Here is a 22,983-nt window from a genome sequence, read left to right on the forward strand (position 1 = left end):
CAGATACTCCTTACTCAGCTAGTCAAAACGTTGGAAATTAGGGAATTTAGGGAAATAGTAGTAATGGTCAAGTCAAATGATAAAATTAGTTGTGCAATTGTGAATATTTATTTATTTGGTTTCGCTGACATTATTTGCTTAATAGCATTCAAGATCCATTCACGGAAATATGGGACACTAGTGTAGAGTGCACTATACGTGCAATCCTCTGAACCCCCGGATACAACACCCACAAGTTGTTGGCCAACCACCAACGGTCCACCAGAATCTCCATTACAAGCAGTCCTTCCATAAGATCCTGCGCATATTCTTGACTGTTCAGTAAGTCCACAATAGTACGGCCATTGAATGTAAAGGTTTACTCCTTGAAGATGTGTGGGATGTGACTCATAAGAAGTAGTTCCCCAGCCAGAGACGAAGGCAGTCGATCCAGGCGAGGGATTTGTCGTTGCCAAAGGAATGGGCTGAACTTGGTTGGTGAACTCAAGTGGCTTACTTAGCAGCACGATGGCGATGTCGTTTTCTAATCGCTCAAAATTTTCATGGATCTTTATAGCGGCCACTTCGACAACACTTCCATTGGAGTTGTTCAAGGCGGATCCTACTCGAACTTGATATTCCTGGGCATTCAGATCAGAAAAGCAATGGGCCGCAGAAATGATTATCTCTGCGCTGTAAATGGAGCCACCGCATAAATGGCCGCCATAACGTTGTATGGACACCTGCCAAGGTGCCACCTCGATTCCAATGGGTTGTCCACCGATAATGCGCTCTTCCGGCCGGATTACTCGTCCTGCGGACAGCGAATTGAGCGCTAAAAGCAACAGGAAGCTTTGGATGAACATCTTAACCAGTTTGGATGATACTTTGGATTGCAGTGGCCTTACCTCCAAAGGAACCAGTCTTTTATACACACCTCAGATAGCAATATTCTATTTGAAGCTCAGTAATAGTTTGGGTATCTAGATATAGTATTTTCTCTATTCTTGCAAAGCAATCAAAATTGTTGAAAAAATACTTCATTCGCTAAATATAAACATCATAAATAATTTAGCTGCCTTTTGCTTTCAAGAAATTGTTATCTTTAAGGGGGAAAATGTGCAGGAGCAATAACATTTCTGGAATTTTCTAATTAACTAAGTTTGCAATTTGGTTTGTTCTGAACTTGGAAATGTTGATAGAAAACTTCCAGCTGAATAAGCCATCCGAAGGGGCAGAATGACTGCAGTGAGTCGTCTAAACTCCGCAGGACGTGTAATCCGACTGATTATTAAAGTTCTTAGAGTTTTTTGCAATATTGGCTTTAAATCGTGTTCAATGTTGTGACAAACTTCTGAAAATAGTATCTTAACTTTACAACTTTTTAAGCTTTTACTTTAACGGTGATGGCATCAGGTCATTCGTCAGTTCATCATCCTTCTGATACACTTTGCGGATTTCTTTCATGGCTTATCCAGGTCTGCAAAAACTTGTCGTACTCCCTTCGGCTGCGACAAAGAATTACGAGAGAGGAGGGTCGACAACCGTGCGATTTCAGTTCTTCCATGCGCTCCTTTGTGGTTTTCAGGCTGTGGCAAAGAATTCGAGGATTTTGAGCGACCTCAAATCTGCTAAACTTGGCCTCATCGAGTAAGTAGTCCAACACCTCTTTAATCTGAAGGCGAAATTTTATAGCTTATGATTTTTTGGGTTAACCCATTGTGACTTACCTTGGTCACTCGCACGGTGTGCACCTGTGGATGCTTGTCCATGATTGCCTTGGCTTCGCTGGTGCTGAAACCAAGACGATGCGCCAAGTATTCCACCACGGAGGAGAACTCTCCCAAAACCTTCAGTTCGTCGAGAGAAAGCTTGAGGGAGCGCTGCAATATTGGCTCCGGGCAGCGCACCATCCACGGCATGATCTTGTCCTTCTTCGCTCGCTTGGCGCGCTCCAAACGCAACTGAACAGACTTTGGAGTATAGCGAAAGGCCCAGAGATCCTTGAGTACGTTTATTGGCGACACATTGTAGTCGATCATGTGCTGCAGGTTCTTTTCGAACATCTCGAACGGCATTTCCAAGATAAACAGCCTCTTCGATAGGTATTTGCTCACAATATCGGGGCTGACCTGCAGCTTTTCGCTGATATAGTAGACCCTATTTCGCTGTGGCATCGCATCCCTCTCAGAGTTCAGGGCACCCACCAGTTTTCGGAGTCGTGGAACAGTGAGGCGCAGGAAGGGCACAAAATGATTGATGTCCTCGAAGTCCATTGACTTGATTAGCTGCATCTTTAGCTCCAAGCGTTCTGGATTGATAAACAAAATATCGGTGATTTAATCACATAAAGGATATAAAGCAAATGAGCTTACTGTTGTCCAGCGACAGTAGCCAGGGATACTCCACGAAGCTGCGCCTGCTAACGCCCTCTAACTGGAGTGTGTCCATGGTCAGCGTCAGCGATTTAACGCGGTAGCTGCGGTGCACCAGCTCGTCGCTCATTATCCTCTGGAGCTCAGCGTCCGTGAAGCGAAAGCGTTCCCGCAGAGCTTCGAGGAGCACCCGCGCCTTGGTACCCGTCTCCCGATCCTGGTGATAAGCCACATAATCGTTGTCCGTCTCGTTGTTACCCAAAGTGCCACTGGAGGTCAGTCTGCTTGGACTGGCGCGGTTTTCGTACTGCGAGAAGAGTAGGCGCCTGCTGTAGTGCAGTGGAGCTGTATTGGAGCCGGCATGCAGCTTGAGTGCCGTGTCGAAGCTGCGCAGAAGGCTTCTGATCATCCCAAATATGCTAAATTTACAGAATCAAGACAGAAAATGAAGTTCTTCAACTTATAAAACAAGCGGAAAACAGCTGATATGTTGCGGCGATAAACAGCTGACCAAGTGGGCCAACTGAAAGCTGGGATATACGACACTCAAACAATTATCGTTATCGGTTTTGAAAAAAATGGCCGTTATTCGGAACAGCAATTTAATAAATTTTATCGTTTGTTTTCTAAGAAAATATAATAACTTTTCTAGGTGCAATTGATTTCATAATATGTTCAGGAAGTGTGCTGATTCTCACAATGCCTGACCATTGCACAACATACACAATGTAAATCCCTTTAAATCCAATATTATAATTAATTATTAATATTAATATTAATTTTAAATATACTAAGCATTTTTAGACAAAGAGTCCCATAATTGAAATCACTCCCATTTTATCAACGAACTTTTCGACTTTATTTTCAAAAATACTACGCTCCAAAGCTAATCGGAACATTAACGCTAAACAAAGACTTGTAGGATTTTGGACAAATCATGAAAACCTCTATCACAAGCACTACTCCACATCGATGTCCTTTGTGACGCGACCCACCCAGTAAACGAATCCGGTCTGCACGACGGTGGCCATGAACTTGACGTTGCCCTTGTAGCCTGCTGGCGGAATCCACTCGAAGGTGATGCCGGTCAGCGGCTTGCCCTTTTGCGCGCTCAGGTGGGTGATGGTGTCATCCTTGCCGGAGCAGTCCAAGGTCTGCGAGTGCACGGAGTCCACCACCTGGAACTGGCCGACGACGCGGTTCTGGCCATCGCGTGCCTGGATCATGAAGCCAAGGAACTCATCGCCGCCCAGCGTCAGGGTCAGCTTCTGGTCCGAGCGCACGTGGGAGGGTCCGGAGATGCTGTACGGCGGCTTGGTCACCTGCAGCTTGGCTCCGTGCTGGGGCGTCAGGTCACGACAGGCGGCCTTTGCGATAATGAAGATGGGAATATGAGGAACCTATTAATCATGTATTTCGATGGCAGGTTCATACCTTTGGAGCACCATCGGAGTAACCGTGGACACTGATGGCCAGGCAGGCCGCAAGAACCAACAGACGGAACATATCTGTTTAAGGAAAAATTTAAAATAATATATAAGTTAGAAACATCGATTTAGAAACGATTGAATTCGATTCGATTTATTATGCTACATCACTGTGGAGAAAAGTCCACGTAGTGACGAAGCGCACCAAGAGAGTGTGCGAAATCCTTTCATTTTCCATAATCTCGAATATGCTTAAACAGAACAAGTTTTAATGACACTGGTACTTAATGTTCCTACTTTCAACTTCTAGCGCATTCAAGTTGAATCCAATTACTTATTAAAATATATTTACTGCCGGTCATTGTTTAACATTTTTCGATTCGTGCATGCTGCTTAATTGCGTTAACTAGTTTTTCATAAATTAATTAATTAACATTTCCACTCAAGTGAGACTTTTTTCGCTGGCCTTGGCCAGTTTGACTTTGCTTAAGTTTTTTTTTTATTTTTTTTTTCCTTTTCAAAGTTTACACTTGTATACGTGGGCAGGCACAAATATATTGAAAACTAGCTCCAATTATGCAGTTTGTCAACGCCAACGTTTATTATGCAGTTTGTTCGGTTCCAGTTGTCTCTGCAGCCTTGACTGTTGACAGTCTGGGATTCTACAAGATTTGGGATTAGGCTGCAATGTTACTCTGTTGGAATAGCCAGTATTAGTGCCGAAAACACACTTCGATCAAAACATCTTAATTGCCTAGGGAAACCACTCGAAGTGAACTTAACATTTCAATCACGCTCGGCTCGTAAATCTTCAGATTCGCAGAATTAAGAAGGCGCAGACAAAAGCTTTGTTCAATATTGAAATTGGCCAAGATGCATGTTGATTAAACCAATTTTTAAAAAATCATCAAACTGGTTTTTCGGACGTAAACGAAAACTGTTTAAAGCCAAACCAGTTTGCAGTACATTTCCATAGAAGAGTAACTCTTTTCTGTACTGTCATTACCGCGCGATAAAAATCGCCTAGAAATGAATGTGACAATTGAAGACAACAGCTAAGTACTTCCTCAAATCGAAGTCTCAGGTTCAAGGTGGTTTTGGAGGCTTGTGGAGTGCGAAGTACCGATCTGATTGATCGTCGGCCTCCTCCACTTGGGTCGCCATGGATTCGAAAAGACCTTGCCAAGACCGGCCCGTAAGCCAAGTATCCATTTGTCTTGCAATATGCTAAAGTTCAATATTGGACATGTTGGTGTCTGAGCCAAGTCTTGCTTCTTTATTTTTTCCCTCTGCGACTTTTAGCCGTGTATTTATGGGCCTTTGTCCAACCGGTTGGGCGATTTGTTTAGATAAAATCTCAATACATGGTTGTTTAATGTCATTACGCTGAGCTATGGCCGTAGGCCTCAATTAGCCAACATTTATAATGGCTTGGAAAATATTATTATTATCAAGTTGGTGGGACAGAATTGCTGAAGCTTGAAATACGCATTCATGCCAAATCTATCTATGTCATTTTCGAAAAGGGAATTTTGTAATGTTCGTATTGAAATCTGTATTCTTAATTAAGCTTAAGCACTTTAAAGCCCGAAAAAAGGAAGAGTATAAATCCTTTAAGTTCTTAAAACCATACAACTGTCTCACAAAAAAACAACTGAACTTTGAAAATCGTTTAGGCCAAGAAAACTAATTGCTTAATCATTTAAACCTACCGATCAGAAACACACACACACAAACGGCAGAAAAGAAAAACTTGAAATGAGCTGAAAATTCTAAAACAGCTTCCTATTTATACCAAAAAACTGATCAAAACTGTGAAGTAGCTTTTGCAAAGACAACATTGTAAGCCGAGCTTATACTGCCATACCAGCAAGTTGGCCAATTCGAAAGCTCCGAAAGCTGAGCTTGCAAATTGAATTTTTAACGCTTCATTTGTGAAGCGACATTAACAGTGACTAAGTGTTTACTTTGATCCACAAATCAAATGGCACGGCAATTAGCAATGCGTATTGATTAGAGGGAGAAACTTGCAAATCAGAATTCGCTGTTGAATGGAAAGCATTTGGCTTATAGGTCAACTATCTGTATTAGTTTAAAATCGTTTCCTGTTTTAAGTTAATTATATATAGTTTAGGTTCAATATTTTATTTGGGTTTCTTCTTTAGATTTCAAAAACATCCCAAGCTCGAAATGGTTAAATTTTTTAATATTTGCTGACTGCACTTTGAAATACTCTTTACTTTTAATATTATAAAGCTACTACTTTTAAGTATCCCCTTTTATATAACATACAACCAAATCAAGTGTTGTTACACTTTTTTCCAACATGGGAACACTCTTAAATTTCACCAATCTGTGGTTTTCAAATCCAAATGTCATTGTAATGAAATACTCTTTTCCTTTAATATTAAAAAACCTACTACAATACATTAAAGTATCCCCTTTTATATAACATACAACCAAATCAAGTGTTGTTACACTTTTTTCCAACATGGGAACACTTAAATTTCACCAATCTGTGCTTGTCAAATCCAAATGTCATTGTAATTCGGGCCACTTCAGTATTTGAGTCAAAAATATGGGAGCAGAACAATCGGCATTGTTGGCCTGCACTCAGACGAGCATCCACGAGGATCGCGTGGAAATGGTTAACTCGAAGTTGTTCTTTCAATTGTACTTTGATAGGATGCCCCAGCCTGTGACGGGTCCCGTGACAGAAGCACTACTCCACTTGGTGAAAAAAGTGAACGCGGCAGGGGCTATTAATGGTAATACCCGATACCTTTATACCAATTGTCCTTAAAATATATATTCTTGAAGCTGATGAAAACCAATCGACCATGGACGAATGTAATAGCGGGGAAAGCGACACCATTTCTGAGCTCAGTGATCGCAGTGAAGTCTCGACAGCCAGCTCGGATGTGAAAATAGAGCCCATACAGATAGCCGAATTTGAGCCGATAGAGCAATACAATATGTCTATTGAGGAAACCCATAACACATATACGCTACCATTGTTCAAATAAATATGTAGATTAAAATAACATATGAATTTATGTACAGAACTAATTGCAAATGTTCGTCTACTTAAAGTTAACTTTCTTTAGTCTCAGCGACTTGATGGGTCTGACAATGCTCCTTCGCTCCTCGCGATGCTTTTTCATCTCCGCCTCGCGTTTCTTGGCATGGAACTGTGACTTCTTCTGCTTGTTGACTTCGAATGTCATCTGTCGATTGCCCAGTGAGCGACCCACATTGGTGACCTGGCCCTCCAGCTGGGACATGACCTTTACGCGGTCCTGCAGGCTCGCTTTTTTGATGCGCTGCTGCAGTAGACTGCTGCCTTGATGTTGATCCAAGGGGGTCAGGGTGAAACGGTTGCCATTGGTGGTGGGTTGTTGGCTGTGGCCATTTGTCTGCGGTCTATTCGCGATGTCCGAAATTTCATCCTGCTGCGGCTCGTCCTCTTCTAGCTCCTCCTCTTCCTCGCGTTGTCGCTTCACCTGCTTGTACGCCTGCTTCATTTCCTTGACATACTCCCTTCGGTCATCATCGTCAGATGAGGCCTCATCTCCGCTGTCATCCTTCGTTTCGCCATCGCTCTTCTCGAAGCCAAATAGGTCCTCGTCATTATCGCTTTCCTCGCGCTGCTGTGCCTCGTCCGCGTGCAACTCCGCCACATGAGCCACCTCCACGCGCTTCTTGAGTTCCTTGGCCTTGGATTTGTCCAGACGGTTCAGAACAGGAGCCAACAGACGATACTCCTCGGCAGACTTGTTAACTTCAAAGTCAGCATTTTCAAACATAGCCTTGAAACGCGAGTCCTCCAGCAGACTGGGCACATTCCGCTGCTTGGCACTGTTGGAGGGATTAGCCTGCTCGTCCATAATCTTGAGAGCCAACTCTTTATTAACCTTCGGCAGCTTGGATTCGATTTGCAGGCGGGACTTGCGCTCGCTTTCGATTTCTTGTCGGACCTTGTCCTTGCGGAAGCGGTCAAAGGCGAAGGGTTCCACAACTGCCTTGGCTTTGTTGTACAATCTTGCGTCCATAAAGTATCTGTTGAATAGATAGGTATTAGACACGATTTACCTCATCGATTGCTTTTCAAACTTACCCGTGCATATAACCCTTAAGAAGATTGCTGCCAACGAGATGCTCCATTCCCAATTCAGCTAGCTCCTTCGCTGTGACGAACTGGTAGTCATCGTACACATTCTCCACGACCTCCGACTCGATCTCCTCGGTGAGATTATCCAGGAACGAGCACCATCGGGGTGCTGGACCCATTGCAGGCACATAATAGGTCATCATCTTTACATCCTCCTGGGCAACGAAGAACATGCCCGTGTCGGGAATGGTGCAAAAATCGTTGAATGACGAAGTCGACTCAACGTAGGCGATCTGCTTGCCTGTCTGCTCATCCCACAGCTTCAGTGTAGCCTCATCCAAACTATAGACGGCATTCTGAGCTGGATTAAAGGCCAGACGCTTGATGGGCAGTCGATTCAGATGATTCTTCACCAGCAACGGTTGCTTGGCGCGGATGTCGTAGATCAGTACGTGTCCCGAAGCAGTTCCCACTCCCATGTGCAAGCCGTTCCGGAATTTGAGGGCCGTGACCGATGGAAACTCCTTGACGCCCGGCAACTTCATGGCCACATCCAAAGTTGAACATCTTTGCTTGGTACGTGGGTCCCAGGCTTCTACGGTGCCTTCTTTTGTACCTGCTATCAGAAGATGGTGCTCAGGATTCACTTCACAGGCGTTCAGACAGCTGCCATCCGTTTCAAGGGGTTGCAGGAACTGACCGCGCTCCAAGTTGAGTCGGAAAATGTCCTGCCAATTGAGACATTAGAATGGAAAAGGAATTCAGTGAACTTCAGTTCTTACCCTGCCCACGCCCACGATGAACATGTCGCAGCTGGGCTTGTGGTACTTCATGTCACGTCCAAAGCGCGGTATCCTCAGTCTGTAGTGCCGCCCGTGGGCCGCATGGATCTCTACATAGCGATCGCACTGCAGGAACACCATCTTACTGTAGTCGTCGCTAATCACCTCGAAGGTGGTCACCTCGGCGTCGAAGCAGCGCTCGAATTTAATGGACAGGTTGGACACCTCGAAGCACTTGACGCGCGGCTTGTACGTGCCGGTGGCTAGGATGTACTGTTGGTCGGGACTCATGCGGATGCTGGTGCAGACGCCGGGCATATCGAAGTCCTGGATGAGCTCGATCTGTCTCCGGGAGTCCACCTTTTTCATAAGCTGTGACCGCTTTCGCCGATCCGTCAGCCACTGTGAAGGAGATACTCATGAGTTAACTGCTTGGCAATGGGTTTATCCTGGTACTCACATCTGGCACGGACTTGCCGGCGCTCAGATTGTAGATCTTCACATCGTTAACTTCGTTTACGAACATCTTGAGGGCCGATTTGTGCTCAAAATTAAAACATAAACAAACGAAGACCGCAACACGTGCGCCCTCTATCGATAGACACGATTGTCGATAGCATCTGGCTGCGATAACCACCTATCGACGAAGTGTGACCCTTTGCTTGCCAATTGCCCAGTGTGACCGCAGAAAACCAAGCAAAACAAGAGAACGCAAAAGCAGTGAAAAAAGACTACTGATTTGCATCGACCTACCGATTGAAAATAATCGCAATTATAGCCCCTCGGTGCAGCAACGCAACCCCGCGAAGCCAGTGTGCGTGCTAGCACGAAAGTGAACTGCATTTTGCATCGCCAAATTGCCCAAAAATTGCAATCGAATTCCGCCCAGCCAAACAACAATACGCACACATACACACAGTACCCCCCGCTCTGCGTAACCGCCCGACGTTCCACATTCCGTTCGCTCCCTAAGGTGATCTAAAACTAAAGTGATCTAAAACGGTGAGTAATATTCGTTGTTTTTCCTTAAGCCAATTAAACACTGATTAAATTATGCGAAATGGAAAACCGTCTGCGAAGGGGTGACGCAGTGCAGCCGTGGGTGCTCCGCAACTTTCCCTTGTGCTCTCGCTCTCTCTTGTTTTTGTCGTTAGGCAGCAGCACTCCATTGTTGTTGTATACACCCCCTGATTGCTTTGATACCCTGCAATAGGGAGGTACTGTTTTGATATGAAGTTAGGAAAATAAATATGATTTACAAAAATCGACTAATTTTAGGCATGTTTCAGGTTTTTATGGTGTATGATTTATTTTTTTAATATTTAGAGGATGGTGGTAGTTAAAGTACAGTAGTTTTTGATTATATATGATATATGATTATATGTACATATATGATATATATATATATGATTGTTTTTTATATTTATTTATTATATGATTAATGAAAACTAAAACAAAGTTTTTTCAAAATGTAGGCGAGCATGAATAAAAAATTAGAATTAAATCAGAAGAGTTCTTAGTAGTTGTTATCAGTTATTAATATATTTCTTTTCATTTTGTTGTATCTTATTGCGTTGTTGTTTTCAATGCGGGTTTATTCTAATAGTTTGAATGGAGTGTGAGCTTATTTGTAGATTCTTCGAAATAAAATCGTATTTAGTTATATCTTAAAAATGGAAAATAATGCGCACATTTATGAAAGAATAGTTATATTTAAGAAATATAATTTATTTAATATTTTTGCCAAAGGGTATACGCACTTCGTCTGTGTATGGATATATATTTTGCATACTCCTTTCGTAATTTTCCCTTTTATGGGTGCGCCGCTGTGTTTCTTTTATCAAGGGCGATGATCCACTTCCATTCAACACAATTTGCAAATAAGTATGTGCGTACAGATGTGCAAGCCTGTGGATTTCGCCTCCATTGATTGCTCCACTGATGTTTGGCCTTTGGCGCTTGACTGATAAGACTGGAGACCGAGACCTACTACTTTTGTTAATCTAAACTGCCCGTCATATAGAGCCTATTAGACTGATATACACTTGGCACTTTGACAAGCAATAATAAGCGAATATAACTTGTATTCTAATTGCTGTATTTGATGATTTATGTATGGGCAATTAGGAATCCATAATTGATACTCATCTTTTTACACTACATGCTGCTGCTGAGTCACATTCTTTTGTATGAAATTCATTCATATGAAGTTAGGAAGGATGATTAGCCTAAATACAAACTAACTTGGTATTAACCGATGAATAACTTTGCGCGTACTGCTCTTAATAATTGAATTCCCACGATTGCTCGGCGACCTTGATCCAATTCCCTTTCAGCTTGGCCGAAGGGTTCAATTCACTCGCTTGAGCTGCGGGCAAATCAAAGGCTTTCGAACGACACGGATACTCCGAATGGACGAAGTCAAGTGGCTTGGAGTGTATATACCCGCCGCTCTTGAAGCTTGCCTCTTTCTTTCTTTCATTTTTTTGGGCTTCAGTTGGCAGGCAAACAAACCCGGTCGGCTGTTCAAACACAAGCATGCCTTAAAAAGAAATATCGGGGCCAGTTCGAGAAAGGGGAACAAAATGTGGTGTCGACGCAGAACAAATTAATGCAGCGCCTCGGTTTGTTGATAAGCAGCGCCTACGGTTGGACATTCAAATGAGAAGCTGATAGCAGTAGTAAACACACTGTTTGATTGGGTCAGAGTTCATTTCGGCCGGTGTCAAGATGAGCAAAGTGCGCAGTGTGGTGAACAAACTGCACGAACGCATAGACTACTTTATAGAAAAATGTGGGAAATATTCTATATTCCATTCTGCAAAGTAATAATAATGAATTCGCTTGCTTTTTAGGTCCCAACATGACTGCAGCGCCATACAACTACAACTACATCTTCAAATACATCATCATTGGTGACATGGGCGTGGGCAAGTCCTGCCTGCTCCACCAGTTCACCGAGAAGAAATGTGAGTAGCCTGCAGAGTAATGCATGTAATATAAACTAATCTCTGGTTGCCGTAGTCATGGCCAATTGTCCTCACACCATTGGCGTGGAGTTCGGCACACGCATCATCGAGGTGGACGACAAAAAGATCAAGCTACAGATCTGGGATACGGCGGGTCAGGAGCGATTCAGGGCAGTCACACGCTCCTATTACCGTGGAGCAGCTGGTGCGCTGATGGTCTACGATATTACCAGGCGGTAAGCGAAGCAAACTTCTCTTAGAGAAATTGCTTTAAACCTGACCCACACTTGACCATTCCAGCTCCACTTACAATCACCTGAGCAGCTGGCTCACCGACACTCGCAATCTCACCAACCCCAGCACTGTGATCTTTCTCATTGGCAACAAGTCGGATCTGGAGAGCACTCGGGAGGTTACCTACGAGGAGGCCAAGGAGTTTGCCGACGAGAACGGCCTCATGTTTCTCGAAGCGAGCGCTATGACGTGAGTTAGTTAGTTCTTAGTTAGTGAGCATATACTAATTATGTTTTTCCCCCCAAAACAGTGGCCAGAATGTGGAGGAGGCTTTTCTGGAGACCGCTCGCAAGATTTACCAGAACATCCAGGAGGGTAGGCTCGATCTGAACGCCTCCGAGTCCGGAGTTCAGCACAGGCCATCGCAGCCGTCGCGAACTTCGCTGAGTAGCGAGGCTACGGGCGCCAAGGATCAGTGCTCGTGCTAAATGAATGATGCAGCCTAACTTTACGCAAACCTAGTTATACAAATCAACTTTTATTTTTAGCCGACTCGTAATCTACCGATGCCCAAGCAAAAACCAATGTATGTAGTTAAATAATTCGATTAAGCATCAATGTGTGAGCCAACAACAGCGACAGCAACCACAAAAAAAAGAAAAGAAAATATAAAGTCCTTTCGCTTAAAACACTTCAACATTTATTGTATCGATTAAGCATAAATACTAGAAAATTAAACATGTTTGTTGGTGCGCGCGAATCAAAGTTTTGACCATGAAATTTCGAAAAGTTTATCGCACTAAACATTTCAATTTATAGATGAATTCGTGTTTTTGTTGGCTGATGAATCCCTGTATATATATATATGTATGAATTTTTGTATCTCCCTCATTTTTTGTTGAGTATTTGTTGTTGTCGCAAGAATAAGAGGAAACGATCAATGTTATATGAATATTTACGATGTATTAATGGCATAATGCAATAGGAAATAAATAAAATGGTATTTATAAAACCCCTACCAATAGAAATGAATTTCTCTTTCAAATAATTTAATATTTTGCATTTTATCTGAATTTGCATATTTAACATAATATTACTTTGTGATGTAGTATCTTCTATCTTATATTTTACAGGATTTTCATTTAATAGATTTCTTAAGTCAAATTTATTACAAATTTAGGTTTTTAAATAATAGTGTTATTTTTTTATACATTTTGGTGTATTTTATTACTCTATATTTTTAGTGGAATACCCTCAATTTTGACTTGCGCATAACTTCATTTTTGTTCTATTTAGTGATGCCAAAATTGGGTTGGAAATCAGCTGATTTTGACTATGAACAACAAAGTTTGTAAACTAAAAAACGATTTTTGTTTGTTGCTAGTTGCTTTAATTAATTAAATAAAATAAAATAAAATTTTAAATTTAGCGGGTAAAAGTCTGAACTAGCATCTTCGTTGGCATCGCTGTGTCCGCGCTCTTGTGCGAATGCCATGGTATGCAAATTGAATTTAATTTATTCCGATCATCATGAAAAGTGACGAAGTAGCAGCTTAAGTAGCCAGGCCAGCGCGCAACGTAAGCTAATCTCGATCCATGATGCAAATCAAGCGGCTCCTGTGCAAGTCCTGCGGCCTGGGCACCCTCCTGGTGGCCGTCGTCTGGCTGCTGGCACTCCTTTTCTACTCGCACAGCCTGCGCAGCTCCATCCGCTCGGCAGGATGGAGGATCGACGAGGGGAACGCGACGCCACGGGCCGAGCTGAGCTACCAGGCCAGGGTCACCGTCGGCTGCACTCCAAATGCCAGCTTGAACTCGTCTTCCACTGGCGAATCGCCGGCGGCAGCGAAGCCGCCCAGTGATCCGGAGCAACTGGAGCTGTTGGGCGTGGTGCGCAACAAGCAGGACAAGTACATACGCGACATTGGCTACAAGCATCACGCCTTCAACGCGCTGGTGTCCAATAATATTGGGCTCTTCCGGGAGATCCCAGACACTCGGCACAAGGTGTGCGATCGCCAGGAGACCACGGAAGCGGAAAACCTGCCCCAGGCCTCCATAGTCATGTGCTTCTACAACGAGCACAAGATGACGCTGATGCGCTCGATCAAGACGGTGCTGGAACGCACGCCCAGCTACCTTCTGCGCGAGATTATTCTGGTGGATGATCACAGCGATCTGCCAGAACTGGAATTCCATCTGCACGGGGATCTGCGTGCCCGGCTGAAGTACGACAACCTGCGGTACATCAAGAACGAGCAGCGCGAGGGCCTCATTCGATCCCGGGTCATTGGAGCACGCGAGGCCGTGGGCGATGTGCTCGTCTTCCTGGACTCGCACATCGAGGTCAATCAGCAGTGGCTGGAGCCGCTGCTGCGCCTCATCAAGTCGGAGAACGCCACCCTGGCCGTGCCAGTCATCGACCTGATCAACGCTGACACCTTTGAGTACACGCCCAGTCCACTGGTGCGCGGAGGATTCAACTGGGGCCTGCACTTCCGCTGGGAGAACCTGCCCGAGGGCACGCTCAAGGTGCCGGAGGACTTTCGCGGACCCTTCCGTTCGCCCACCATGGCCGGCGGACTGTTTGCCGTCAACCGGAAGTACTTCCAGCACCTGGGCGAGTACGACATGGCCATGGATATATGGGGTGGCGAGAATATTGAGATATCCTTTAGAGCCTGGCAGTGCGGTGGCGCCATTAAGATCGTTCCCTGCTCCCGTGTGGGTCACATATTCCGCAAACGCCGTCCGTACACCTCGCCAGATGGAGCCAACACCATGTTGAAGAACTCGCTGCGTTTGGCGCACGTCTGGATGGATCAGTACAAGGATTACTATCTCAAGCACGAGAAGGTGCCCAAGGCCTATGACTACGGGGACATTAGCGATCGCCTGAAGCTTAGGGAGCGTCTGCAGTGCAGGGATTTCGCCTGGTATCTAAAGAATGTCTATCCAGAGCTGCATGTGCCGGGCGAGGAGTCAAAGAAGTCGGCGGCGGCGCCCATCTTCCAGCCCTGGCACTCGCGAAAACGTAACTATGTCGACACATTCCAGCTGCGACTGACGGGAACGGAGCTCTGTGCCGCCGTGGTGGCTCCCAAGGTGAAGGGCTTCTGGAAGAAGGGCAGCTCCCTGCAACTGCAAACCTGCCGAAGGACCCCCAATCAGCTGTGGTACGAAACGGAGAAGGCGGAGATTGTGCTGGACAAGCTGCTGTGCCTGGAGGCATCCGGGGATGCGCAGGTCACGGTCAACAAGTGCCACGAGATGCTCGGCGACCAGCAGTGGCGCCACACCCGCAACGCCAACAGTCCCGTCTACAACATGGCCAAGGGCACCTGCCTGCGGGCAGCTGCTCCCACGACGGGCGCCCTCATCAGCCTGGATCTGTGCTCCAAGTCCAACGGAGCGGGCGGCGCCTGGGACGTGGTGCAGCTGAAGAAGCCACCGGAGGCGGAGGGCAGGGCCAAGGAGGCGAGGAACTCGGACAAGGCGCTGTGAGCGATTTGCTCCGATCGAATATTCCGATATTGCAATATTAGACTGATAACTGTTTAGGGCAAAGTGTATTATGTTTAAATAGCCAGTATTTTTTCATCAACCTTTTTTTTAAATAAATATGATCAAAATGTTGATGGTGCAGTTTGATTAATGGCCAATGGTGGTGGCCTTGGAAACACGTTTTCTTTCAAATAATTCGCAAATTAATGTGTGCGAATATGTTATGTCTGCATATTTAATGATTTTGTGATGACTTATCAAAATTCAACTTTGAATTATGGAAATGTGTGGACCTTTACCACTGCAAGTTAACTTATGAATATATTTAGATAGTTAAATTCTTGCAATAGCACACATTTTTTACATATGCTGCAATTTCAAAACAATTTTCAATACCGACTGTTAATAGAAAAACATGGGCTTTTTTTGTACACTAATGTATATGTTTACAAAGAATAACAACCATGTAAACCATGTAAAATAAATAGCAACCTAAACATAAAATTGTACGGATTAAAATAAAAATACTTCTTTTTATTATATTATAGACTAACCATTGTTTTGTACTTAACCAATAATTTTTTTAAGTGTATGATTTGGTCTTTGCACATTTGGTATCTCTTCACAAGACAATGGTATATTCGCTGGCGTCCAATACGGTCACACTTTGTTTATGCTGAAACAGGCGCGAAATTGTGTGATTCTTTTAACCATTTTAAAAGCACAAAGATGCAGGCCAAGGCAACCGAAAGTAGACAGGAACCTACCCTGAATATGGGTAAGCTAATAAGCAGTAATACTAACTGATTAGTTACCATAGTTAATCGCCCTTTGCAGACACAAATGCGCGTCGCAATTTCATAAAATTCCATGCGAAACTCGGCGAGGTAAGTGAAATGTTAAATGCAAAAATCCGGTTAAACTGCATTCTACGCCGTATTTTGCAGAAACCCGCAACTACAGTGCGGTTCTTTGACCACTCCGATCGCTATACGGTCCACGGCAGCGATGACTGCGAACTGGTGGCCAAAATCGTCTACAAATCCACGGCCTTCATTGGCGCCCTGCTGCCGGATGACAAGAAGGAGACTCTTCAGTTCGTGTCCATGTCCAAGGGCAACTTCGAGCGGGCTGTGCGCGAGCTGCTCTTGGTGCGCAATTACCGGGTCGAGGTGTACGTTAAGAATTCCAGCGATTGGGAAATCGAGTATCGCGGATCACCCGGCAATCTGTTGCAGTTCGAGGACATCCTGTTCTCCAATAAGGAGGTTTTGGTCGGCAACAGCATCATCTCGTTGCTGGTTAAGCTCGACGCCGGTGGTCAGCGGCGTGTGGGTGTGGCCAGCGTGGAGCAGAACGACTGCAAGTTCCAGCTGCTTGAATTCCTTGACGATGACTTCTTCACCGAACTGGAAGCCACCGTGGTCCTGCTCGGACCAAAGGAGTGCCTGCTGCCAAGCATTGAGGGCGACTATAGTGCTGTGAAGACGCTGCTTGATAGAAATGGTGTCATGATTACGGTGCCCAAGAAGAGCGGCGCCAACGATCTGCTGCAGGATCTAAACCGTCTGTTGCGTTTCGCCAAGGGACAACAGGAGGATGCCACGGGCTTGAAGGAACTCCAGCTTCAGCTGGCCACCAACGCCCTGAAGACCGCCATCAAGTACCTGGACCTGGTCAATGACCCCGGAAATCTGGGACACTACGAGATCAAGCAACTGGACCTAAAGCGGTAAGACCTCACTATACTTTACTTCCATTGAAAAGCGAACTAATTCTTTATATTGCCATGCAGCTTTGTCCACTTAGATTCTGCTGCCGTGGCTGCGTTAAACATCATGCCAAAGCCAGGCACCCATCCATCTATGCCCTCCTACCGCTGGCAAAGCGTCTTGGGCGTGCTGGATCATTGCCGTACACCACAGGGACATCGCCTGATGGGTCAGTGGGTTAAGCAGCCACTGCGAAGCCGAGATGTCCTCAATGATCGTCATAACATTGTTCAGTGCCTACTCGAATCTCCGGACACATTGGAGACTTTGAGTCTCGATTACCTGAAGCGTATTCCGGATATTCTTATGCTAACGAAGAAGCTAATGCGACGCAAAGCAAATTTGCAAGATCTATTCCGCATTTATCAGGTCATACTAAGAACCCCGAAAATTCTTAAAGTTCTGCTTGAGCTCGATAATTCAACGATAGAAAGTGTGATCTGTGCGCCTTTTAAAAACTTCCTGATGGATCTGACAGGGCTCAAGCAGATGGTCGAGCAGGTGGTTGACTTTGAAGCCATCGAAAGGGGCGAGTATCTGGTGAAGGCTTCGTTTGACAGCCGTCTAATGGAGCTGCAGCAGACGATGACGGAGCTTTATTCGAAAATGGAAGGGTTGCAGTTCAAATGCACTCAGGAATTGAATTTAGATGGCAAGAACCAGGTGAAGCTGGAAAGTGTGGCCAAATTGGGACACCACTTCCGCATCACTGTGAAGGATGATTCCGTGCTGCGCAAGAACAAGAACTATCGCATCGTGGATGTGATTAAAGGCGGTGTTCGCTTCACCTCCGATAAGCTGCAGGGCTACGCCGATGAGTTTGCCAGCTGCCGCACTCGCTACGAGGAACAGCAGCAGTCCATTGTAGAAGAGATCATTCAGGTGGCTGTAGGATATGCTTCCCCGCTTACTTTGCTTAACAACGAGCTTGCCCAGCTCGACTGTTTGGTGAGCTTCGCTATCGCCGCCCGCAGTGCGCCCACTCCCTATGTGCGGCCCAAGATGCTGGACGAAGGTGCACGCGAATTGGTCCTCGAGGATGTGCGTCATCCTTGTTTGGAGCTGCAGGAGCATGTCAACTTCATAGCTAACAGTGTTGACTTTAAGAAAGGTACGATGTTATAATACCAGGCAAAAGTTTTATATAAGTTTTATTTTATTTCAGAGAAGTGCAACATGTTTATAATCACGGGACCCAACATGGGTGGCAAGAGCACTTACATTCGCTCTGTGGGTACCGCTGTGCTAATGGCCCATATCGGAGCTTTTGTGCCCTGCAGCTTGGCCACAATCAGCATGGTGGACTCCATTCTTGGAAGAGTGGGAGCAAGTGACAACATCATCAAGGGCCTGAGCACATTTATGGTCGAGATGATTGAAACATCTGGCATAATAAGGGTGAGTTTCAAAAGAAACAAAATTTACTTACTTTATCTAGCACTGTTAATAAATGTTGTGGCATTTTGCAGACTGCCACTGACAAATCCTTGGTAATCATAGACGAACTTGGACGTGGCACTTCCACGTACGAAGGTTGCGGCATCGCCTGGTCCATTGCTGAACATCTGGCCAAGGAGACCAAGTGCTTCACTTTGTTCGCTACTCATTTCCACGAGATAACCAAGCTGGCGGAGACTCTGCCCACGGTTAAAAACTGTCATATGGCCGCAGTTGCTGATGCGGATGACTTTACTCTGCTGTATCAAGTGCGTCCGGGGGTCATGGAAAAAAGCTTTGGCATTCAGGTGGCGCGATTGGCCAATTTTCCCGAGCATGTCGTCCAAAACGCGCAGGAGGTGTACAATGAGTTCGAGGACGAGCATGTGGACAAGCAGAAGAAAGAGGATAAGGCCCTGTTGGAAAAGATTCAAGTGGCTATTCAACAGCTGTCAACTGCCGGGAACAACGTGGACATTAACGTGGAGGATTTGACCCAGTTGGTCACCCAGTTTACGAAGGATATCGAGCAGCTGGATAGTGATTACTTCAAATCCGTGCTGGCCACTAGTGAGGCTTGAAATGGAGGTAGGGTCGAATAATTTTTAATTTGGCAGTATTATTTTAAGAGGCAGTTTTTTTCGTACTTATCACAACTTTTTTCGTCAATATTATTAATTTGCATCACTGAATTTTGCTCACATGATTATTTAAGTTGCATCAGCTCTTCATCCATGGTTACAAACCATATTTCTGATTTGATTACAAGGCTACATCGAAAATGTTGTTTAAATATTTCTTCCATTGTATTAAACATAAAATTATAATATAGGAGAAATCAACTAAACTAGATGATATATGATTTTTTTCTAATGCGCGTATTCTTACACCATTCATGTTTTAATAAATTGCGAATACATACAATTTGATATGTAAAACACCAACATACCAATATTAAAGCTGAATGGTTTATTTGTATAATCAATATTATAGAATTTAACATCGGAATTGGATTCAAAGCAAGACGGATTACCAGACGTTAATAAACTTCATGTTCCACAACCGTCACATGATTTGGAAACACGCTGATTTGTTTGCTACTAATAGCACGATGTATTTCTTCGCCTGTGTGCCAAGTTTGAAAAACTGAAAAATACGAGCCCGACAAACTGTCAGCTTAATCGGCCGGGCTTTAACCTCAGCCGTCAGTTGGTCCAAAGCGCCGCCGTTTCGCCGGCCGATCTTTAGCGCGACTGTCATTACCAAATTCAACTTAAGTGCTGTCAAAAGATAATTACCGTTTCGGCTTTGATTTTTCTTACCTTTTTTACTTTGAGACAACTAAATGACAACGGCGCTCTGAAAGGCCTAAACCAGTTTGTCTCCGCCGCTTTTGGTGTGATTCAATAAGATGGCAAAAACTGGAGTTATTTTTTGGGATGAATTAGTTTATAAAGGATTTAAATATAAATATTGCTATAATATAATCTCATATTTCTTACAGTTAATGAACTGTAAGTTTAATGATAATCGCCATAAACTCGTGATACAAATAGGGTTCTTTAAAAATAATTCGTTTTTTCGAACTAATGAACGATCTTACGCAGTGAGATTAAAAGAAATCAATACGAATGAAATATTTCACAAAAACATCTAGCTACATTATTAATATTACTATTTACTATTATTATTACTACCAATATTATTTAGCAGCATGTTTCTATGTTGAATGTGACAAAACCCACGAAATTAATTTAGATTATAACAACTAAGCAAATCGACCTTAAAGCAGCCATTTCAAATCACGCTCTCCAGAATCTTCGACACGACATTATGGGTTCGCATCTGATATATTCCTTTGCCCATGGCTGTGCACACATTCAATTTGATATCGCGTACTCAACAAACATGGCGTGTTAGCAAAGCTTAACAGCATCCAAAATTGACAGGCAACTTTAAATATATTGCCTTTGCGGCCAGTTCGGCATGCTTGTCTGCCACGATTAGTGGCAAACAGCCAGCCAGCGCGGCAAGCTCTGCGATCCGGCTTCAACCCCAGCCCCATCACCATCGCCATCCACACAGCCAGCTCCTTCAGAGCCAACTTCATTTGGGTGAATGGGGCGAAGACGTTCGATGCGACGCGACGCGTACAATTATTAATTTGATACGATATAATTGACATGTTGCCGATGCCAAAAAGGAAGCACTAACATGCGGCCAACAACGGCGGCAGCAGGAGCAACAACAAGGTGAAACCTCGTAACTTGGCCAACAAGCTAAGCCGGAGCGACGCATATTAACGCCATGGCTTAGACACAAGGACCGATCCGGCTTAGAGATGGCACTTGGATGCGGCAAGCATTTGAACTTTGCGGATACATTCTAAGATTTTAAAGATCTTATAAGTTGATTTTTTTATAATAAGTTTATGTATTTCTATTCTATGTATTGATGAGGGTAAAATTAGAAGCTCCTTTAATTTGTTTAAGTATCTAAGATAGTTTTTATACTTATTTTTAATACAATTATAAGTTTTGTAACTTATATTATAATTTTTAATTTTTTGTTATTACTTTTTCAATATTATTGATGCTGAAATGAGGCTTTAGTGCCCACCTCTATCGCTTGATTTTCATGCTCCTGCCTTTTTCACTGCCGGCCTCTCGTTTTCTGGCAGGCAGGCGTGTAAATTGTTTTTACTTAATCGTTGCGGACACAAACGCACATGTTGTTTGGCCACAGCAAACACAGCAACACTAACAACTTGCCTCTTCGCCGATCTCCTTTGATATCTTCTTGGCTCTGTGGCGCGCTTTTGGTAATTGCACTTCGTCCGCTGCTTCTGTGTTACCAGCCTCGTGAGCCACAGTCATGGCTAAGAAAATAGGCCCTGAATAGTTTATACATGAGATATTTTCCGGAATGAAAATAAATGCTGCATATATATCAATACATATTGAGTAAAACATATGTAGCCTTGACCTATATCATCAGCCAAGACAATGTAACCAAAAACTAGAATATTCTAATATATTATATTATATATTAAATTATATATACATTATATTATTATATTGAATTTTTCTAATGTCTTTGATGTAACTATGTCCGTCGTTTGTTCGTCTATATGTCCGTTTGCCTGTCTGTCCGTTTCCGCGTAAGCTAGTCCTTTAATATTAGATATAAAAACATGAAAAAAACATTCATATACCATAGAAATAATCTGCAAAATTACCATTTATCACTATCTATAATATAAATAATTTTTTAGTATTATTTCTGTGGCCATCTCTGTACAAGAGGCCAGTTTGTTTGTGGAAAATTGTTATTTGTTGCTGGTAGCTTGTCTTTCTCGGTGGTTGCTGTTGTTGCACCGTTGGCCAACTTCAGTCGGTCAGACATGCAAATTTTTTGGTGTGTCTAATGTTAGTTGTTTGTTAGTTTTTTATGCAAATTTTCTTGTTTCACTTGACAAATTGTCTGTTCGACTTAATGATGGAACGTAGGTTGGCGTTGCCTGATGTCCGATCGGGGGAAAATGATTATGTGCACAGCAGTTTGGGCTTATGATTACGCTTGATTATATATGAGCCATGTTGGTAATGGTACTGGTTTTTTTTGAGAAAGTTTTGTAAACTGTTTAAGTAATGGCTGTGAAAGGTTGTAGTCTTCCCCCAAAGAAATCCATAGAAAACATAATTATTTGAGGCGATAGAGAACGTTTTATTTCATTTATCGCAAGGATCAATCAATCAAATTGCAATTAACCAGATACTTTCTGGATACTTTAATATTATTTGTTAAAAGCTGTAACTTCCTGAGACATTCATTTTCGTTTTTCCTGAGCACGGCAATGCGCGTAATTTAAGCCATAAACTATAAGCTCCGACCTTTCCAACTTGTCTCGTGTTTATACACCATTTATCCACTCTGACACCTTGCACAAAAACCTTGGACCCCTAATTTACTCTCTTTTTTGTGAAGCGCAGCCAATCAATTATAGTTATAAAAGGCAGTGAAAAGGGAAAACCATTAAAATCTTATCTTTTAGCCAATAATGTGGCAGATGGATGGATGCCCCCCAAAAAACGAGTGAGACAAAATGCCAGTCGGAACCTCTATTATTAGTGGTCATATCAAAAAATGATTAGCAGAGCCGCCAAAGTCGAAGTCAAAGTCGGTCGATGGTGTTGGCCCGAATGTGTGGATGGGCACATGCATAAAAAATTATGAAGATGGACGGGTTCGCCTGGTTGGCTGGCTGCAGCCACAAGACTGATTATAGAGTTTAAGGTGTAAGCGGGGAGAGAAAACTACATAACACTAATTTCATTTTAAACGAACAGAAACGTTGCGGTGCATATAATTTAAATAATTGCATAGGCGCTGC

At 43.7% G+C, this 22,983-nt stretch overlaps 8 protein-coding genes across 9 annotated transcripts; 4 read left to right on the forward strand and 4 right to left on the reverse strand.

Moving 5' to 3' along the window:
• Nucleotides 1–92: 92 nt before the first annotated feature.
• Nucleotides 93–1,185, reverse strand: LOC6611262 (trypsin alpha). The gene has a single exon (XM_002035781.2). It carries the CDS (start codon nt 843–845, stop codon nt 108–110), a length of 738 nt encoding a protein of 245 aa, XP_002035817.1. The 5' UTR covers nt 846–1,185; the 3' UTR covers nt 93–107.
• Nucleotides 1,186–1,297: 112 nt separating this feature from the next.
• On the reverse strand, nt 1,298–2,844 carry LOC6611263 (transcription termination factor, mitochondrial). The gene is made up of 3 exons (XM_002035782.2): nt 2,355–2,844; nt 1,710–2,290; nt 1,298–1,654 (listed from the first exon to the last, which is right to left on the reverse strand). The coding sequence occupies exons 1-3, from the start codon at nt 2,761–2,763 to the stop codon at nt 1,412–1,414; spliced, it is 1,233 nt and encodes a 410-aa protein (XP_002035818.1). The 5' UTR covers nt 2,764–2,844; the 3' UTR covers nt 1,298–1,411.
• A 345-nt stretch (nt 2,845–3,189) lies between these two features.
• On the reverse strand, nt 3,190–5,585 carry LOC6611264 (defense protein l(2)34Fc). The gene is made up of 3 exons (XM_032727857.1): nt 5,494–5,585; nt 3,789–3,862; nt 3,190–3,721 (listed from the first exon to the last, which is right to left on the reverse strand). The coding sequence occupies exons 2-3, from the start codon at nt 3,858–3,860 to the stop codon at nt 3,314–3,316; spliced, it is 480 nt and encodes a 159-aa protein (XP_032583748.1). The 5' UTR covers nt 3,861–3,862; nt 5,494–5,585; the 3' UTR covers nt 3,190–3,313.
• A 410-nt stretch (nt 5,586–5,995) lies between these two features.
• LOC6611265 lies at nt 5,996–6,857 on the forward strand. The gene is made up of 2 exons (XM_002035784.2): nt 5,996–6,549; nt 6,602–6,857. The coding sequence occupies exons 1-2, from the start codon at nt 6,360–6,362 to the stop codon at nt 6,805–6,807; spliced, it is 396 nt and encodes a 131-aa protein (XP_002035820.1). The 5' UTR covers nt 5,996–6,359; the 3' UTR covers nt 6,808–6,857.
• LOC6611266 (nucleolar protein 10) lies at nt 6,813–9,356 on the reverse strand. The gene is made up of 4 exons (XM_002035785.2): nt 9,135–9,356; nt 8,675–9,076; nt 7,899–8,620; nt 6,813–7,840 (listed from the first exon to the last, which is right to left on the reverse strand). The coding sequence occupies exons 1-4, from the start codon at nt 9,198–9,200 to the stop codon at nt 6,865–6,867; spliced, it is 2,166 nt and encodes a 721-aa protein (XP_002035821.1). The 5' UTR covers nt 9,201–9,356; the 3' UTR covers nt 6,813–6,864.
• LOC6611267 (ras-related protein Rab-14) lies at nt 9,356–12,899 on the forward strand. Its single transcript, XM_032727856.1, has 5 exons — nt 9,356–9,676; nt 11,530–11,643; nt 11,699–11,879; nt 11,944–12,126; nt 12,188–12,899. The coding sequence occupies exons 2-5, from the start codon at nt 11,538–11,540 to the stop codon at nt 12,363–12,365; spliced, it is 648 nt and encodes a 215-aa protein (XP_032583747.1). The 5' UTR covers nt 9,356–9,676; nt 11,530–11,537; the 3' UTR covers nt 12,366–12,899.
• A 493-nt stretch (nt 12,900–13,392) lies between these two features.
• On the forward strand, nt 13,393–15,513 carry LOC6611268 (polypeptide N-acetylgalactosaminyltransferase 35A). Its single transcript, XM_032727854.1, has one exon. It carries the CDS (start codon nt 13,474–13,476, stop codon nt 15,379–15,381), a length of 1,908 nt encoding a protein of 635 aa, XP_032583745.1. The 5' UTR covers nt 13,393–13,473; the 3' UTR covers nt 15,382–15,513.
• A 506-nt stretch (nt 15,514–16,019) lies between these two features.
• On the forward strand, nt 16,020–20,024 carry LOC6611269 (DNA mismatch repair protein spellchecker 1). 2 transcript variants are annotated; one of them, XM_032717058.1, is made up of 7 exons: nt 16,020–16,159; nt 16,219–16,268; nt 16,329–17,113; nt 17,177–18,264; nt 18,319–18,551; nt 18,623–19,178; nt 19,584–20,024. In XM_032717058.1, exons 1-6 carry the CDS (start codon nt 16,111–16,113, stop codon nt 19,169–19,171), a joined length of 2,754 nt encoding a protein of 917 aa, XP_032572949.1. In that variant the 5' UTR covers nt 16,020–16,110; the 3' UTR covers nt 19,172–19,178; nt 19,584–20,024. The 2 variants fall into 2 exon arrangements, with proteins under 2 accessions (XP_032572949.1, XP_032572893.1); XM_032717002.1 differs by lacking the exon at nt 19,584–20,024 and having other exon boundaries at nt 18,623–19,542.
• The last annotated feature ends 2,959 nt before the right edge of the window (nt 20,025–22,983 follow it).

This window comes from Drosophila sechellia, chromosome 2L (assembly GCF_004382195.2).
Source record: "Drosophila sechellia strain sech25 chromosome 2L, ASM438219v1, whole genome shotgun sequence".
Classification (NCBI taxonomy): Eukaryota; Metazoa; Arthropoda; class Insecta; order Diptera; family Drosophilidae; genus Drosophila; species Drosophila sechellia.

Coding starts and splice junctions, on each gene's coding strand:
- LOC6611262 (XM_002035781.2), bottom strand. CDS start 845: ATGTTCATCCAAAGCTTCCTGTTGCTTTTAGCGCTCAATTCGCTGTCC.
- LOC6611263 (XM_002035782.2), bottom strand. CDS start 2,763: ATGATCAGAAGCCTTCTGCGCAGCTTCGACACGGCACTCAAGCTGCAT. Junction 2,291..2,354: donor GCTACTGTCGCTGGACAACA/GTAAGCTCATTT, acceptor TTATCAATCCAG/AACGCTTGGAGCTAAAGATG. Junction 1,655..1,709: donor ACACCGTGCGAGTGACCAAG/GTAAGTCACAAT, acceptor TTTCGCCTTCAG/ATTAAAGAGGTGTTGGACTA.
- LOC6611264 (XM_032727857.1), bottom strand. CDS start 3,860: ATGTTCCGTCTGTTGGTTCTTGCGGCCTGCCTGGCCATCAGTGTCCAC. Junction 3,722..3,788: donor ACTCCGATGGTGCTCCAAAG/GTATGAACCTGC, acceptor ATTATCGCAAAG/GCCGCCTGTCGTGACCTGAC.
- LOC6611265 (XM_002035784.2), top strand. CDS start 6,360: ATGGGAGCAGAACAATCGGCATTGTTGGCCTGCACTCAGACGAGCATC. Junction 6,550..6,601: donor CGCGGCAGGGGCTATTAATG/GTAATACCCGAT, acceptor ATATTCTTGAAG/CTGATGAAAACCAATCGACC.
- LOC6611266 (XM_002035785.2), bottom strand. CDS start 9,200: ATGTTCGTAAACGAAGTTAACGATGTGAAGATCTACAATCTGAGCGCC. Junction 9,077..9,134: donor CCGGCAAGTCCGTGCCAGAT/GTGAGTACCAGG, acceptor TCTCCTTCACAG/TGGCTGACGGATCGGCGAAA. Junction 7,841..7,898: donor CTTAAGGGTTATATGCACGG/GTAAGTTTGAAA, acceptor TCTATTCAACAG/ATACTTTATGGACGCAAGAT.
- LOC6611267 (XM_032727856.1), top strand. CDS start 11,538: ATGACTGCAGCGCCATACAACTACAACTACATCTTCAAATACATCATC. Junction 11,644..11,698: donor CCAGTTCACCGAGAAGAAAT/GTGAGTAGCCTG, acceptor TGGTTGCCGTAG/TCATGGCCAATTGTCCTCAC. Junction 11,880..11,943: donor GTCTACGATATTACCAGGCG/GTAAGCGAAGCA, acceptor TGACCATTCCAG/CTCCACTTACAATCACCTGA.
- LOC6611268 (XM_032727854.1), top strand. CDS start 13,474: ATGATGCAAATCAAGCGGCTCCTGTGCAAGTCCTGCGGCCTGGGCACC.
- LOC6611269 (XM_032717058.1), top strand. CDS start 16,111: ATGCAGGCCAAGGCAACCGAAAGTAGACAGGAACCTACCCTGAATATG. Junction 16,269..16,328: donor TCCATGCGAAACTCGGCGAG/GTAAGTGAAATG, acceptor CGTATTTTGCAG/AAACCCGCAACTACAGTGCG. Junction 18,552..18,622: donor AAACATCTGGCATAATAAGG/GTGAGTTTCAAA, acceptor GGCATTTTGCAG/ACTGCCACTGACAAATCCTT.